Source organism: Bubalus bubalis, chromosome 4 (genome assembly GCF_019923935.1).
Source record: "Bubalus bubalis isolate 160015118507 breed Murrah chromosome 4, NDDB_SH_1, whole genome shotgun sequence".
Lineage (NCBI taxonomy): Eukaryota > Metazoa > Chordata > Mammalia > Artiodactyla > Bovidae > Bubalus > Bubalus bubalis.
In genome coordinates, this window is record NC_059160.1 from 90,690,931 (window position 1) to 90,705,011 (window position 14,081).

The window sequence follows — 14,081 nt, forward strand, 5'->3', positions numbered from 1 at the left end:
TCCTCCCCCTACGCCCACCCCTGCTTTTTTTGTGATGACAAAGCCAAGGTTATGATTAATGGATCAAGGGTTATATCTCTGAAGAAGAATAGATCAAAGAATTGTGAGGCCAGGTGTTGGAAAGAGCTATATGAATATTGAAATTGCTGGTGATGACTGCTGGCTCATTCGGTAAAGAGTCTATCTGCAATGCAGGAGACCTGAGTTCGATCCCTGGGTTGGGAAGATCCCCTGGAGAAGAGAATGGTAACCCAGTATTCTTGCTTGGACATTTCCATGGACAGAGGAACCTGATGGGCTACAGTCCATGGGATCGCAAAGAGTCGGACACGATTGGGCAACTAACACACACACACACATACACACATATGACAGAAGTACTGGATAAAGTTACAGTGAGTAAGGAAGAGGTAAAAGATTTTAAAAGAGAGAGCAATGGACAGTATTCAGTCTAATGACAGGAGATTTAAAGTTGAATCTTATTAGAAACTAGGACCAGGCCAAGTGAATAAGGGGGATGAGAGTTAAAAGAGACAACATTTGACGGACTTCCCTGGTGGTTCAATTAAGAATCCGCCTGCTGGTGCAGGAGACGTGGGTTCAATCCCTGGTCTGGGAAGATTCCACATGCTTGGGTCAATTGAGCTCATGTGCCACAATTACTGAGCCCCCCGAGCCACAACTACTGAAGCCAGAGCGCCTAGAGCCTGTGCTCCACAACAAGAAAAGCCACCTTAATGAGAAGCTGGAATACTGCAACTAGAGGAGCCACTGCTCACGGAAACTAGAGAAAGCCTGGGCAACAACGATGACCAAGTGCAGCCAAAAATATAAAATACTTAATTAATTAAGTAAATAAATAAAATAGACATCATCTGAGTGGGTTGCAAGTGAGGAAATATTATCAGGGAAGAGCAAGGGGTCAGTTATTGCTTTGCATATTTTGAGGTTATAGTGTTATAATCATCTTTATTAAGAACATAGGTGCATGATATTATCTCTATATTCTTTATCTACTATCTCCCTTTGCCCCAGTGATGCTTCTTGCCTTGAATTTTAGCCTGTTATTACATGTCTGCTTTGCCTTGGCGGGTGTTGGGTGGGGTGTACATATTTGTCTTTTTCTATTTCTTTGTTTTAACTTTGTCCTGTCCTCCTTTTTAAAATTTTTAATGGCATTTAGTTGATCTACAGCGTGGTGCTGTTTTTTGCTGTACAGCAAAGTGAGTCAGTTATACAAATATCTGCTCTTTTTTTGATTCCTTTTGTCCTGTCCTTCTTTTAAATGTATCTCTTGTAGACATTATATTGCTAGATCTTATTTTTAGATTAAATCTGAAAATTCTATCTTTTCTTGGTAAATTAAACTAATAAATTATTTTTATGTTGAATTTTTATTTCATCCTAGTTTAAATTTTCTTTCATTTTTTCGTGCTTATTTCCTTATATTAATCAGTTTTTTTCTATGGGTTTGAAAAGTACACATTTTATATTTGTTCTTCCATTGGTTATCTTTAATTTGTTAAGACTCTTACTTGTATTTATCTTTTCCAATTTACTGAACTTATCAACACCTATCTGTGCCTTCACCCTTAATGGTACAGATACTTTTTAAAAAATATCCATTTATTTATTTGGCTGTGCTAGTTCTTAGTTGTGGCATGCAGGGTCTTTGGTCTTTATTGTGCCATGCATGATTCTTAGTTGTGGCATGTGGGATCTAGTTCCCTGACTAGGGATCAAATCCTGGTCCCCTGCATTGGGAGCACAGAATCTTAGCCACTGGATCACCAGGGAAGTCCTAGGACAAATACCTTAATATACACTCTTACCTACCTCTGGATATTGCACTCTCCCCCTACCTTGTTATATCTGGTATGTGTGTGTGTGTATAATGCTTATGTACATATGTATATACAATGTTTTTTAGAACCAACAAGCTTTACAAAATTATTTTCTCATTTTTACTATCTTATATTTTATAGCATTTCCTAAAATTTTCATTCAATAGATTACTTCCTTCAAGAATACTTTAAAAGGGGTCTTAATGACAATCTGATGAGAACTTGAAGGTCTGAGAATATATTTGTTATACCCTCATGTGTAAGCTGGAGAAGGCAATGGCACCCCACTCCAGTACTCTTGCCTGGAAAATCCCATGGATGGGGGAGCCTGGTGGGCTGCCATCTATGGGGTCGCACAGAGTCGGACACAACTGAAGTGATTTAGCAGCAGCAGCAGCATGTGTAAGCTATAGCTTAGTTGAACATAACTTAGCTTCAAAGTTTCTGGTTTTAATATTTTAAAAATATTTATTATTTTCCTGTCCTTACTGTTGCTCCTAAGAAGTCTGACATCATTTTGATTCATTTTCTTTGTGGGTAAGCTGCTTTGCTTAGAATTTCTCTTTGCTTTGGAGTTCTTAAATTTCATTAAAATATCAATAAGTATTCAATTTTCCTATATCAGCCTGATTTATCCTCCCTATATACCCTTCCAATATCAATCTTTCTTTGAAGGTTCTCACTTTTAAAAAAAAAAATATATCTTCCCTACAATAATTTTTTTCTCTTGAGATGTTAGGATTCCTATTATATAAATGCTGTCTTTTCTACATCTAAATTAATTTTTTAAATTTATTTTTATTTATTTACTTGGCTGCATAGGATCTTAGTTGCAGCACACAGGCTTAGCTGCAACGTAGCATGTGGGATCTTAGTTCCCTGACGGGGGATTGAACCCTCATTCCCCTCATTGGAAGGCAGATTCTTAACCATTAGACCACCAGGGAAGTTTCTCTAGCCTCATATTTACTAATTTTTGTATTTTTTTTTAATCTGTTACTCCTTCTCAATGTCTTCTAGAAAAGTTTCTTGACTGATCTTGGGTTATGTCCATTTTGCTGTTTACATCATCTCGTGAGTTTATTTCAATTATGCATTGAATAGTCAGTAATCCTACTTGGTTCTTCATTAATGTTTATTCCTGCTTCATTATCAATATCCTCTTGGGAACATTTCTTTGGCTTATTGTTGATGTTCAGTTGCTAAGTTGTGTCCGACTGTTTGTGACCCCATGACCTGCAGCATGCCAGGCTTCCCTGTCCTTCACTGTCTCCCTGAGTTTGCTCAAACTCATGTCCATTGAGTCAGTGATGGCATCCAACCATCTCATCCTCTGTTGCCCACTTCTCCTCTTGCCCTCAATCTTTCCCAGCATCAGGGTCTTTACCAATGAGTCGGCTCTTCACATCAGGTGGCCAAAGTATTGGAGCTTCAGCTTCAGCATCAGAACTTCCAATGAATATTCAGGGTTAACTTCCTTTGGGGTTAACTGGTTTGATCTTGCTGATCAGGGGACTCTCAAGAGTCTTTTCCGGCACCACAGTTCGAAAGCATCAATTCTTCAGAACTCAACCTTCTTTATGGTCTTTGACTTGTATTCTAGTAATTCTTTCATCTAGAGTAGGTTATTTAATTTATTTTCTTCTCAATTGTCTAGTTATTTTTCCCTGTGAGGTCATTTTCTTTCATGAGTATCCATTATCTCAGTGGGTAATGGAAGGAGAATGAGGTGGGAAGTGTCAAAACCTAGGCTTTAGCTTGTATACCACTCCTGGTGAGTGAGACAGTCCAACTTTGAATATCCTTATGTGTATTGCTCTCATCAGAGGGCTTTGCCCCTTGGTGAATTTATCTATACCCAAGGCTTTGTTCTTTTCTAAGGATGTATTTGTCTAGCCCTCTGGATAAAGAGAAAGCCTATGAGGAAAGGTAGGAGGAAACCCTTAGATGCTTGTCTCTTGAATCAGAAGTTACTGTTATTTTTTCAATCCAACTTTCCTGTAGTGTTCCCCTGTGAACCTACTTTCTGGTATTGTAGGAGAGCTGATGGGAAAGGTAGTGATCTACTCTGGGCAGTGGTGGATAGAAAAGAGTCCAACTCAAGATTTCTCCCCAAATCTACTCTCCATGTTGGAAGCCCGGCCCTCCTCTGTCCAGGGCTTCTATTTCCCTCTTTATCAAATCATAAGTATCTCTTGACCCTCCAGGGAAATCTGCTGGTTTCGTTTTCTTTTTTTTTTTTACCCATTCATTTCTTATTTCTGAGGTATATTTAGGCTTAGGGTGGCATGGGAGGTATACTGTGCCACTTTGTCATTACATCAGGGATCATTTTGTAACAGCCTACCTTAAAGCTTGAAGCCTATCTTGAACCTTTGTGTTTCCAGCAATGTAGAGCAGAAGATACTCTTTCTTGAGTGGTAGTAGTCTGGAAATGAAGATGTTTAGCCTGAAGAACTACAGGCAGAAATAAAAGTATAGGATAGGCAAAGCAATGTATATACATGAAAGACAGCAAAATAGGCATTTTACTGAAATGTTGAAATTTACTTTCAACATACTTGTATTTAATTTTCCAGTCACCTGGGAATCTTCTTAAACCTGGAAACAAGACAAAAAAATCTTATTACAAGTTGCTCTTGAACACATTTGTGGGAATACAGATGATTCATAGGGAAATTGAGTGCCTCCAGAACTCACAAAGTTAAACTAGTAAAATTAATATGTAAGCCATATATATAAAAGTCACCTTAACAAGGCAGAATGTCTCCCAGGATAAAATCAGGAAGAGCAGGACTTGGCAGTAGTTTATATTAGACAGTATTCTTACATCTAAAGTTAGAACATTGCCTGAATATTGACAATGGTTGTTATTCCTAGGCATGGACTTGTCTGTGTTTTCCAGATTTTTTATGATGAACATTCATTACCTTTGTAATTGGAAAAAAATTATTTCATAGAATTTTCGTAGGGAAATCATCATATAAATATACAAACCTCTACAAGGATATTTGATGCAGCATTGTTTGCAGTGTTGAAAAAGATCCAAATTTCTATCAGTGGAAGAACCATTCAATAAATTATGATAGATCTATATAATAAATATTATGTAAACAATAAAAATGATGCTGTAAGTCTATATTAATGTAGAAAAATTTCAAAGATTTACTGTTAAGTGAAACACAAAGTAGGTTAAAAGATGTGTCCGATATGAGTCCATTTTTGCAACCAAAAGTAAGTGCATGGAAATTTTTTGAAAAATATATGCAAGAAGTTACTTTGTCAGTCTTAACAAATAAGTTGAACAAAGTGAAAAATCAGCAACTCTTCTTTGATTCTTCAGAGAAGTGAGGTCACAGGGCAAACCACTGCCCCCAAATTGGAGAGACGGATGATAGCGAATTACAGCTTAGTTAAATCAGAAGCTCATGAGCAGAAGCTTCTGCAGGAACCAGTGCCTGGTAGAAAACCTAAAACTGTAATTGATGAATGGTTGGAGGCTCAGTATAAACAAGTCTGAGAGCTAAAAAATCCAGGGGACCTAGTCAAAGGGACCTCCAGAAACTCTACTAGGTCCTCACAGTGAAGATTGGAGAAAAATCCCGTTTACCCCAGGGGACTGGGGAAGGTAACCATTCTGAAGTAGAGCAGAGCATTCTGTTCTTAACAAATCTACCCTCAAGAGAAACTATTTACCAAAGTCTAACATGCTGGAGTTTTATTAGGGCCTAACCTGCTTGAAGGAAATACCCAACTCCAGTCAGCTCTAGCCATCCTGTCCCATCTAAGGTGAGGTAGGGGTCAGGGGTACTGGCAAGCATTGGTAAAGTTCACAGTCCAGAGGTATAGGTTCTCCAAAAGATGAGACCCAATCACAGAGCTGTAAAATGTTTCCCCTTTTCCCATACTTCACTACCATACCACTAGATGCCTATTTGCCAGAGTTCCTTTCACCTAATATATATGTCTGGATTTTAATTTAAAACTTACAAAGCACACTAAAAGAAAAGTACAGTTTGAAGAAGCTGAACAAGCATCAGAACCAGAGTAAGGTACAGTAGTGATGTTGTAATTAAGATAATTACAATCATAATTAACTATGATTAATATGCTAAGGACATTGATGAAAAAGTAGATAGCACACAGGAATACTGGATAACATGAATTTTCTTTAAAGAAGACTTTTCAAGAGAAATCTTAAAATATTTTGAACTAAATTAAAATGAAAATAGAAACTTATCAAATATTTTGAGCTGCAGCAAAACAGTATGCTTAGAGAGAAATTTATAGCATTGAGTGCACATGTTAGGAAAGAAGCTTCCACCTTAGGAAACTAAAAAATGAGGAGCAAAGAAAATCCAAAATAATCAGAAGAAAAGAAATAATAAAAATTAGGAGAGAAAATAATAATAGAAATTAGGAGAGAAAAGCAGCAGATTTAATTGGGTACCTTGGTCAATTATGTGTTTATGTTTTTAAGTACAAAGCCAAATGTGTAGACATATTAACACCATATTCAGGATCATGGTTTCTCTGGCACATGAAGGAAAAAAAGGTCATTGGTTAGGGGTACAATGGAGAAATTCATTTTTATGTGTGTTTGTATTATATTTTTAAGTTTTGCTTTTTGGGTTTTTCCTTTCTTTTGTAAAGAGCATATTTTATTTCTGCATATGCAGATTTTTAATATTGCTATGTTTCTTGCAATCTGAAATATTGATAATAAATACTGAAAAAACTTCAATAGCCCTCTAGATAAAGTCTGGGGAGCCTAATATGGATTACAAACACCTTCAGGGTTTCTCTGACCCTACTTACCTCTCTAATCTTACCACTTTCAGTTTGTACACAACAATCTCACCAGGCTGACCAATTTTCCTCAAAAGACCTCATTCCTTTTCTCCAGCACAGCCAGTCCTCCTCCCCTTATCACCCATCTTTCTCTTGATATTAAATCTTTGCTTAATTGTCCATATCTTTAGGACATCTCTGGCATTTTATCTTTGTCTGGGATGAATACTTCTTTGTACTTCCAAAACATTTAGCACTTTCACCATCACTTACCACTTAATCATACAGTATTGGAACTATTGATTTACTTCTCTATAGCTCCCATTAGAATATAAACCCCAAAAGTATAGAAACTTATGTCTCACTTATTCTAACATCCCTGGCCTCTGCTTAGTACTTAGCAATAATAGGCCCTCAATAAATATTTTTATAGAAATTATTTAGTTAATTAATGATAGTCGGGCTTATTTAACGTTCTTGAGGCAAGCTATAATTTTATTTTTAATGTGAACCCTGTTTTCTACTCAGTATTTAGTTGAAATCATAAAATCTTACCATCCCATAGTGTGGTTAGAAATTATTTCCTGGAAACAAATAAACAAAGAAACCCAAAACAGAAATCATTACCTGGAATAAAATTCTCTTCAGTCATTCATATAACAAAGTTTGGGTTAAACTAGGTCTCACTTTTGTTTTTAGGATTAGCTCATAGTAAGTGTTCATCAGACTGTATAAACCATTCTTAGGCAAATGTGATAAAATTCTTAAAGTTGCATTCAAATTTGGGACTATAGTAGGTATTACTGTAATGTATGGTAAATATGCACTGATACCACTTGCGTTTAAATGAATCAAATAAAAATGCCATTGTTACTTATATTTTCTTCTTAGCTTACTCTTTTGCTTCATTTTCCCTAGAGTCTGTGTGCTGCTAACTAAAGATTGTGATTTTCGAACAGCTCCTAACCCCATTTGTTAAAAAAAAAAAAAATTATACCTTAATAGAATAATACAACTTTCCTTTTCAAAAAGAAGTTTATATAGCAAAATGTTAGCAGCAGTATTATCCCTGAATGGTAGAGGTATCTTCTTTGTTATACTTTCTTATGCTTTATATATTTTTGAAATTTTTAAATGAAAATATTTCAAATTATATATTGTTGAAACTGTTCCTTTGGGAATTCCCTGGAGGAACAGTGGTTAGGACTTGGCACTTTCACTGCTAGGGGCCTAGGTTCAATTCCTGGTGGGGGAACTGAGATCCCACAAGCCATGCAGCATGGCCAATAAATAAATAAATGAAAACTTCTTAAAATAAAAAAAAATTGTTCTTTTGATAGTTGTTATCTTTTGTTATTCGTCAGTATCTTATCATCCTTTACTTTGACTGTTACCTCTTTGGAGACAGAAACATATATATATTCATTCATTCTACATTGAACTTTTTTGAATATTTCTAATGGGTCAAAATGTCAGACCTCTTGGGATACAAAGAGACAGATGCATAAACAGATCATTATAATACATGTGGTAAACACAATGATAGAGTAATAAGCTTAGGATATTATGGAATTTGGGGAAATGGCACATAATGGCAATAGGGAAGATCGGGAAAAGCTTTCCTCAGGGGGAAAAAATATAAACTAATTAAGTCAGTAATGTTTTTGAGCTGTAAGTAACAGAATCCCTGACTAAGGATGGTTGAAATGAAAGAGTTATTCATTGCTCACCTAACAAAAAGGCCAGAGGCAGGTGTACTCAGGGCCGTTCTAGTACCTTAATGTCATCAAAGATAGGGTTTTACTTATCTTCCTCCTCTATAATTCTTGGTGTACTGTCTTTCTGGTCCCATGGTTATCACCTCAGGGTTGCCAAAGATGACACTAGCTCTAAGCATCACATAACACATCAAGGCAGGAAGAGAAATTTTAATCCCAGTCACCCCTGTTGGAAACAGGAAGAAAGAGTACTGGGGGAATAGGGAGGTTTCTGTTTGTATATATTTTTAATTTAAAAAATTTATGAGATAAAGTAAAAGAGGCAATATGTTATTGGTCCTGAATTTTTTCACATATTGTTCCTTCTGCCTGGCATCCATGGTCTCTTGAAACTGTCTCGCATATTGTATCTCAGTGCCTCATTTATAGCACCTGGCACATGCTGCTGCTTCTGCTGCTAAGTCGCGTCAGTCGTGTCCCACTCTGTGCAACCCCATCGACGGCAGCCCACCAGGCTCCCTGGTCCCTGGGATTCTCCAGGCAAGAACACTGGAGTGGGTTGCCATTTCCTTCTCCAATGCATGAAAGTGAAAAGTGAAAGTGAAGTCGCTCAGTCGTGTCCAACTCCTAGCGACCCCATGGACTGCAGCCTACCAGGCTCCTCTGTCCATGGGATTTTCCAGGCAAGAGTACTGGAGTGGGGTGCCATTGCCTTCTCCCAGTACCTGGCACATAGTAAGTAGTAAATATTTTGGAAAGTAAAGCAGGCAGAGCAAAAACGGAAGCAGTTGAACACAATAGGCAGCTAACCTCCCTAAAATATATTGTCTAAAATCAGGGAAGGTAAGTAATAAGGTAATTAAAATACATGGTAGGTGCAAGGATAGTGTTAACTACAAGATACTAGTAAGACTATGCTCAAAATACTTCAAGCTAGGCTTCAGCAGGGCGTGAACCCAGAACTTCCAGATGTACAAGCTGAGATTAGAAAAAGCAGAGGAACCAGAGATCAAATTACTAACATTCATTGGATCATAGAGAAGCAAAAGAATTCCAGAAAAACATCTGCTTCTGCTTCATTGACTACATGAAAGTTTTTGACTGTGTGGATCACAACAAACTGGAAAATTTCCAAAGAGATGGGAATAACAGCCCACCTTACCTGTCTCCTCAGAAACCTGTATGTGGGTCAAGAAATAACAAACCCAGACATGGAGCAATGGGCTGGTTCAAAATTGGGAAAAGAGTATGACAAGGCTGTATATTGTCACCTTGCTTATTTAACTTACATATAGAGTTATGCAGAATAGATCATGTGAAATGCTGGGGTGGATGACTCACAGACTGGAATCAAGATTGCCAGGAGAAGTATCAACAACCTCAGATATGTAGATGATACCCCTCTACTGGCAGAAAGTGAAGAAAAACTAAAGAGCTTCTTGATGTGGGTGAAAGAAGGGAGTGAAAAAGATGATTTGAAATTCAACTTTCAAAAAACTAAGATCATGGCATCTGGTTCCATCCCTTCATGGTAAATAGAAGGAGAAAAAGTGGAAACAGTGGCAGATTTTATTTACTTGGGCCCCAAAATCACTGTGGATGGTGACTGCAGACATGAAGTTAAAAGACACTTGCTCCTTGGAAGGAAAACTGACAAATCTAGGTGCAGTGTATTAAAAAAGCAGACACATCACTGCCAACAAAGATGTGTATAGTCAAAGCTATTATTTTTCCAGTAATCATATATAGATGTGAGAGTTGGACCTTAAAGAAGGCTGAGCACCAAAAAACTGATGCTTTCAAATTGTAGTGCTGGAGAAGACTCTTGAGGGTCCCTCGGACTTCAAGGAAATCAAACCAGCCAATCTTAAAGGAGATCAACCCTGAATATTCATTGGAAGGACTGATGCTGAAGTTGAAGCTCCAATACTTTGACCACCTGATGCAAAGAGCCAACTCATTGGAAAAGACCCTGATTCTGGGAAAGATTGAAGGCAAAAGGCAGAGGAGGCAGCAGAGGATGAGATTTTTGGAGAGCATCACCAACTCAGTGGACATGAATTTGAGCAAACTCCAGGAGATAGGAGGACAGAGGAGACTGGTGTGCTACAGTCTGTGAGGTTGCAAAGAGTCAGACACAACTTAGTGACTGAACAGCAGCAACAAGATTACATAATATTTTTGCTATTATTTTACTTTATTATAGTAGAATTTTAAGTGTCTTATTTCATGGTATCTAGCACCTAAACAAATTTATGAGTTAATGCTGTTTCTTCTTACCCCAGGACTTGGATTTCACCAGAATAAATGAGACTGCTGCCACAAATTCTTTCAGGTTACAAAGTTCAGTTTTCTAAATTCTTAGTTTAGAACATTAAATAATTATCTTTCCTGAAAGAGGTAATGCAGACTCTAAAACTCTTTCGTTCCACGAGATGATTTCCAATGTTAGGTTAAAATCTGGTTTAACAGAATTTGTAAACATGGAACCACATGACCACCTTACATATTGTTTCCAATTGTCTTCAGTGTATCCTGGGATATAAGCCCTGAATTTACTTCAGATTGGGCCTAGATATGACAATTGAATTTAAGGTCATGTTGCTGAAGCATGAAGTGAGCAAAAGCATTTTACAATGGTCTTTCTGGTATTTTCAATAATAAATCCCTAAGTAGAATTCAAAAGAGGACCTTTCTAGTGTTAGATTAAGTTTTGCCGTATTATAACTGTTTTTTGCCTGTTTGTTTGTTTATATTATTCCAATAGCCCCATGAAAAGAACCACCAAAAGACTAATGCTGAATTTATGGGTACTTTTTTATAACTGGTGTGAGTTTGACATCACACCAAGAACCTACTTTTGGTAACTTCCTGGTGCTGTAAGTCAAGTTAAGGAAACAAAAGGTACGTGACCAAAGGCCCAACTATCAGAGTTCTCCCAGTCCTTAACTTACCTTGATTGAATACATGTAAGAGATCTTTTGAAGGCTGATTGAACATCTAACTGAAGCAGCATAGGAATATCTGGGTACCCACCCAGCTGGGCCCAGAGTGAATGCATTGATGTCTTCTCTGTTATTGGGTAACTTGAAGTGGATAGATCTGCATTCCAGATGGCTTGCAGTTGGTCGTCTTTTCTAGAGAATCAGAGAGCACTCCTTAAGTGTCAAACTTTCCTGAGCTCCAAAGTCATGCAAGATGTAATTCCTATTATCCTTCCTTCTCTTCACCACCATCCTGTCCTATAGAGCTCCCCTTGGCACTGAGGAACTTTACTTATGATCACTTCAACTGAGAGATGGATTAAAATAGTAGAATTTGCAGAAATAGCTTTTTTTTTTCCTTGAAAGTTGCCTTTCCATGACTTTATCTACTAATACATTTTAAACAACTTTCTTAGCTTCATGGAGTATACATTCCATATTCAGGCTATTGCCCCACCTCCACAACAATCTTTTCCCTTTCTTTCCCAAAGTTTCTACCTTTTTTTTTTTTTTTAAGAAAATGTTTCTAAGTTTCTTTATTGTGTATATTGAAATAATTTGTTTCTTACTAACGAAGAATCAACTTCATTTTTAAAAGGAACTCAAAACTAGATGTTAAATTTTTAAGTAGAAATAAGCCTTTTGCAGACTAGCTAAGAAGATTAATACTTGCACCACCATTATCCACTGCACCATATCATAATTGTGGAGAAGAGGAATCTCTTGGGCAGAAAAAAAAAGTATTAGGTTCCATTTATTATCCAAAGAAAGTTTAACATAAGTCTTTCCTACCACACACCTAAATTTATTGAGAATGTTATACTTCCTGTTGTCTTCTTTCAGTAGCTTTGGGCATGGCTGTTGAACAGATTTGGTAGAGGCAGGTTTTTGCTTTTTTTCAATGACGAAAGGGATAGGTTGATCGAGATTCAATTTATATGTCTCTTGAAGCTAAAATAAATAAGTCAGAAAAAGGAAATCATGAAAAGAAAGGGCTGAAGTCTTTAGGATGATCTTCTGATCTGGCCCTAGCTAAACTATGACATATTTCCTCTTCCAAATTCTCTTTCTCCATGCCTTTTCTCCCTTCCTCCAACCACTCCTCAATCTGTACCCACCTCCAATACACAGTTTCAGAGTTGGCAGCTATTAATATATAAAGACCATGGTCATGCTTTAAGTTCTAGTTTTAGTTCTCTCATTTCCTAGCTTTGTGACTTTGGGTTAGTTGCCAATTTTATCAGCACTTCTTTCTTCTCATTTCTAAAACAAGAATAATAATACAAGGTTGTTGTGAGAGTTGTATAATATGTTTGGAAAACTTCACAAATTGTGAAGAAGCACTGTGCAAATGTAATGATAGCTAACATTGACTGACAGATGCTTTCTATATGTTAACTTGCCTGCAGTATGGGAGACCTGAGTTCGATCCCTGGGTCAGGAAGATCCCCTGGAGAAGGAAGTGACAACCCACTCCAGTATTCTTACCTGGAAAATCCCATGGACGGAGGAGCCTGTGGGGCTACAGTCCACAGGGTCGCAAAGAGTCGGACACGACTGAGCAACTTCACTTTCATTTAATATTTACAGTCTTATGAGATAGGTGCTATTATTATCCTTGCCTTACATATGGGAATATGAACCTCAGAAAATTCAAGTGGCTTGCCCGAGGTCTCTTAGCTAGTATGTAGTAAAGCCAATCTGGTAGCAGAACCAACTTCTTGACCACCATTCTGATTCAGTGTAAGGTATTTATGCATTTCTACCCCTTTATTCCTTTTGTTTTTCCCTCTCCTTTCTTAATACCTTCATACCTACTTCATTATCTAGATTCTAGCTTTTCTGACCCCAGACCTTTATTCATCTTTTGAAATGCCCTAGACATAGTCATTCCTGTTAGACAGCTCATGACGTTGCCGATTCACTTTGCCTTACTCCATCTACATTGGTCATATTTTCCAAACCCACAACTGTCAAAAATATTCATTTTTAAGGTGAGAGAGTTTTAGTATTTATATATTGTAACTTATAATGTAATTTCTGGAGAGTTCCCTGATTGCCTAGTGGTTAGAATTCTAGGCTTTCATTCCAGGCCTGGATTCAATCCCTGGTTGAGAAACATATCCTGCAGGCTGTGTGGCACGACCGAAAAAAAAAGTAACTTCTAAAAAATTCGCAACATGCATGTCTATAATGAGAAGTTTCTCTGTACCTTCTACAGTAACAAGTAAGCTAATCTTATTAATTAATTACTTTAGTGAAACAGAATGATGTATAAATAGAAAATATTCCTAGAACTCCAAAAACATTCCAGAGCTGCATGTTGGAGAAAGTAAGGGCAGCATGTAATTCCAGAGCAAAGAACTCTAATCTCAGCTCTGTAACTTTGGAAGGTCACTATCACTTCCAAAAGCAATACTGATGGTTATCGGAATGAATGCGCCCATTCACATTGGTGAATGTCAGAGTTTAACAGGATCTTCTGGGCCTGGTACTCTGTAAGCAAGTTAATTAACTCTTACCTCCTTTTTTGTAAATGCTTGATATTAAAACTTGCTTTCTAATAGTTTTGAGGAAAGAAGTAAACACCAAGAATCATTTGGAGAGCAATGACTTCAAGAGTTTTCATATCTAGAGGCTGGTACATGTGGGTTGACTAGGAAGGAGTTGAGCATTTCTGGAAGTCTCTCCCATTCTTACAGGCTTCCAGGTGGCGCAGTGGTAAAGAATCTGCCTGCCAGTGC

General features: G+C 37.3%; 1 protein-coding gene across 1 annotated transcript in view; it reads right to left on the reverse strand.

Annotated features, from left to right (window-relative positions):
• Positions 1-4,423: 4,423 nt before the first annotated feature.
• The window catches only part of FAM186A (family with sequence similarity 186 member A), a 73,338-nt gene continuing 63,680 nt past the window's right edge, over positions 4,424-14,081 (reverse strand). Inside the window, exons 8-10 of the mRNA XM_044941986.2 lie at positions 12,137-12,288; positions 11,308-11,490; positions 4,424-4,445 (exon numbers count right to left, since the gene is read on the reverse strand). Of these exons, the coding sequence (XP_044797921.2) occupies positions 4,424-4,445; positions 11,308-11,490; positions 12,137-12,288 (357 nt within the window). The remainder of the gene's footprint in view (positions 4,446-11,307; positions 11,491-12,136; positions 12,289-14,081) is intronic.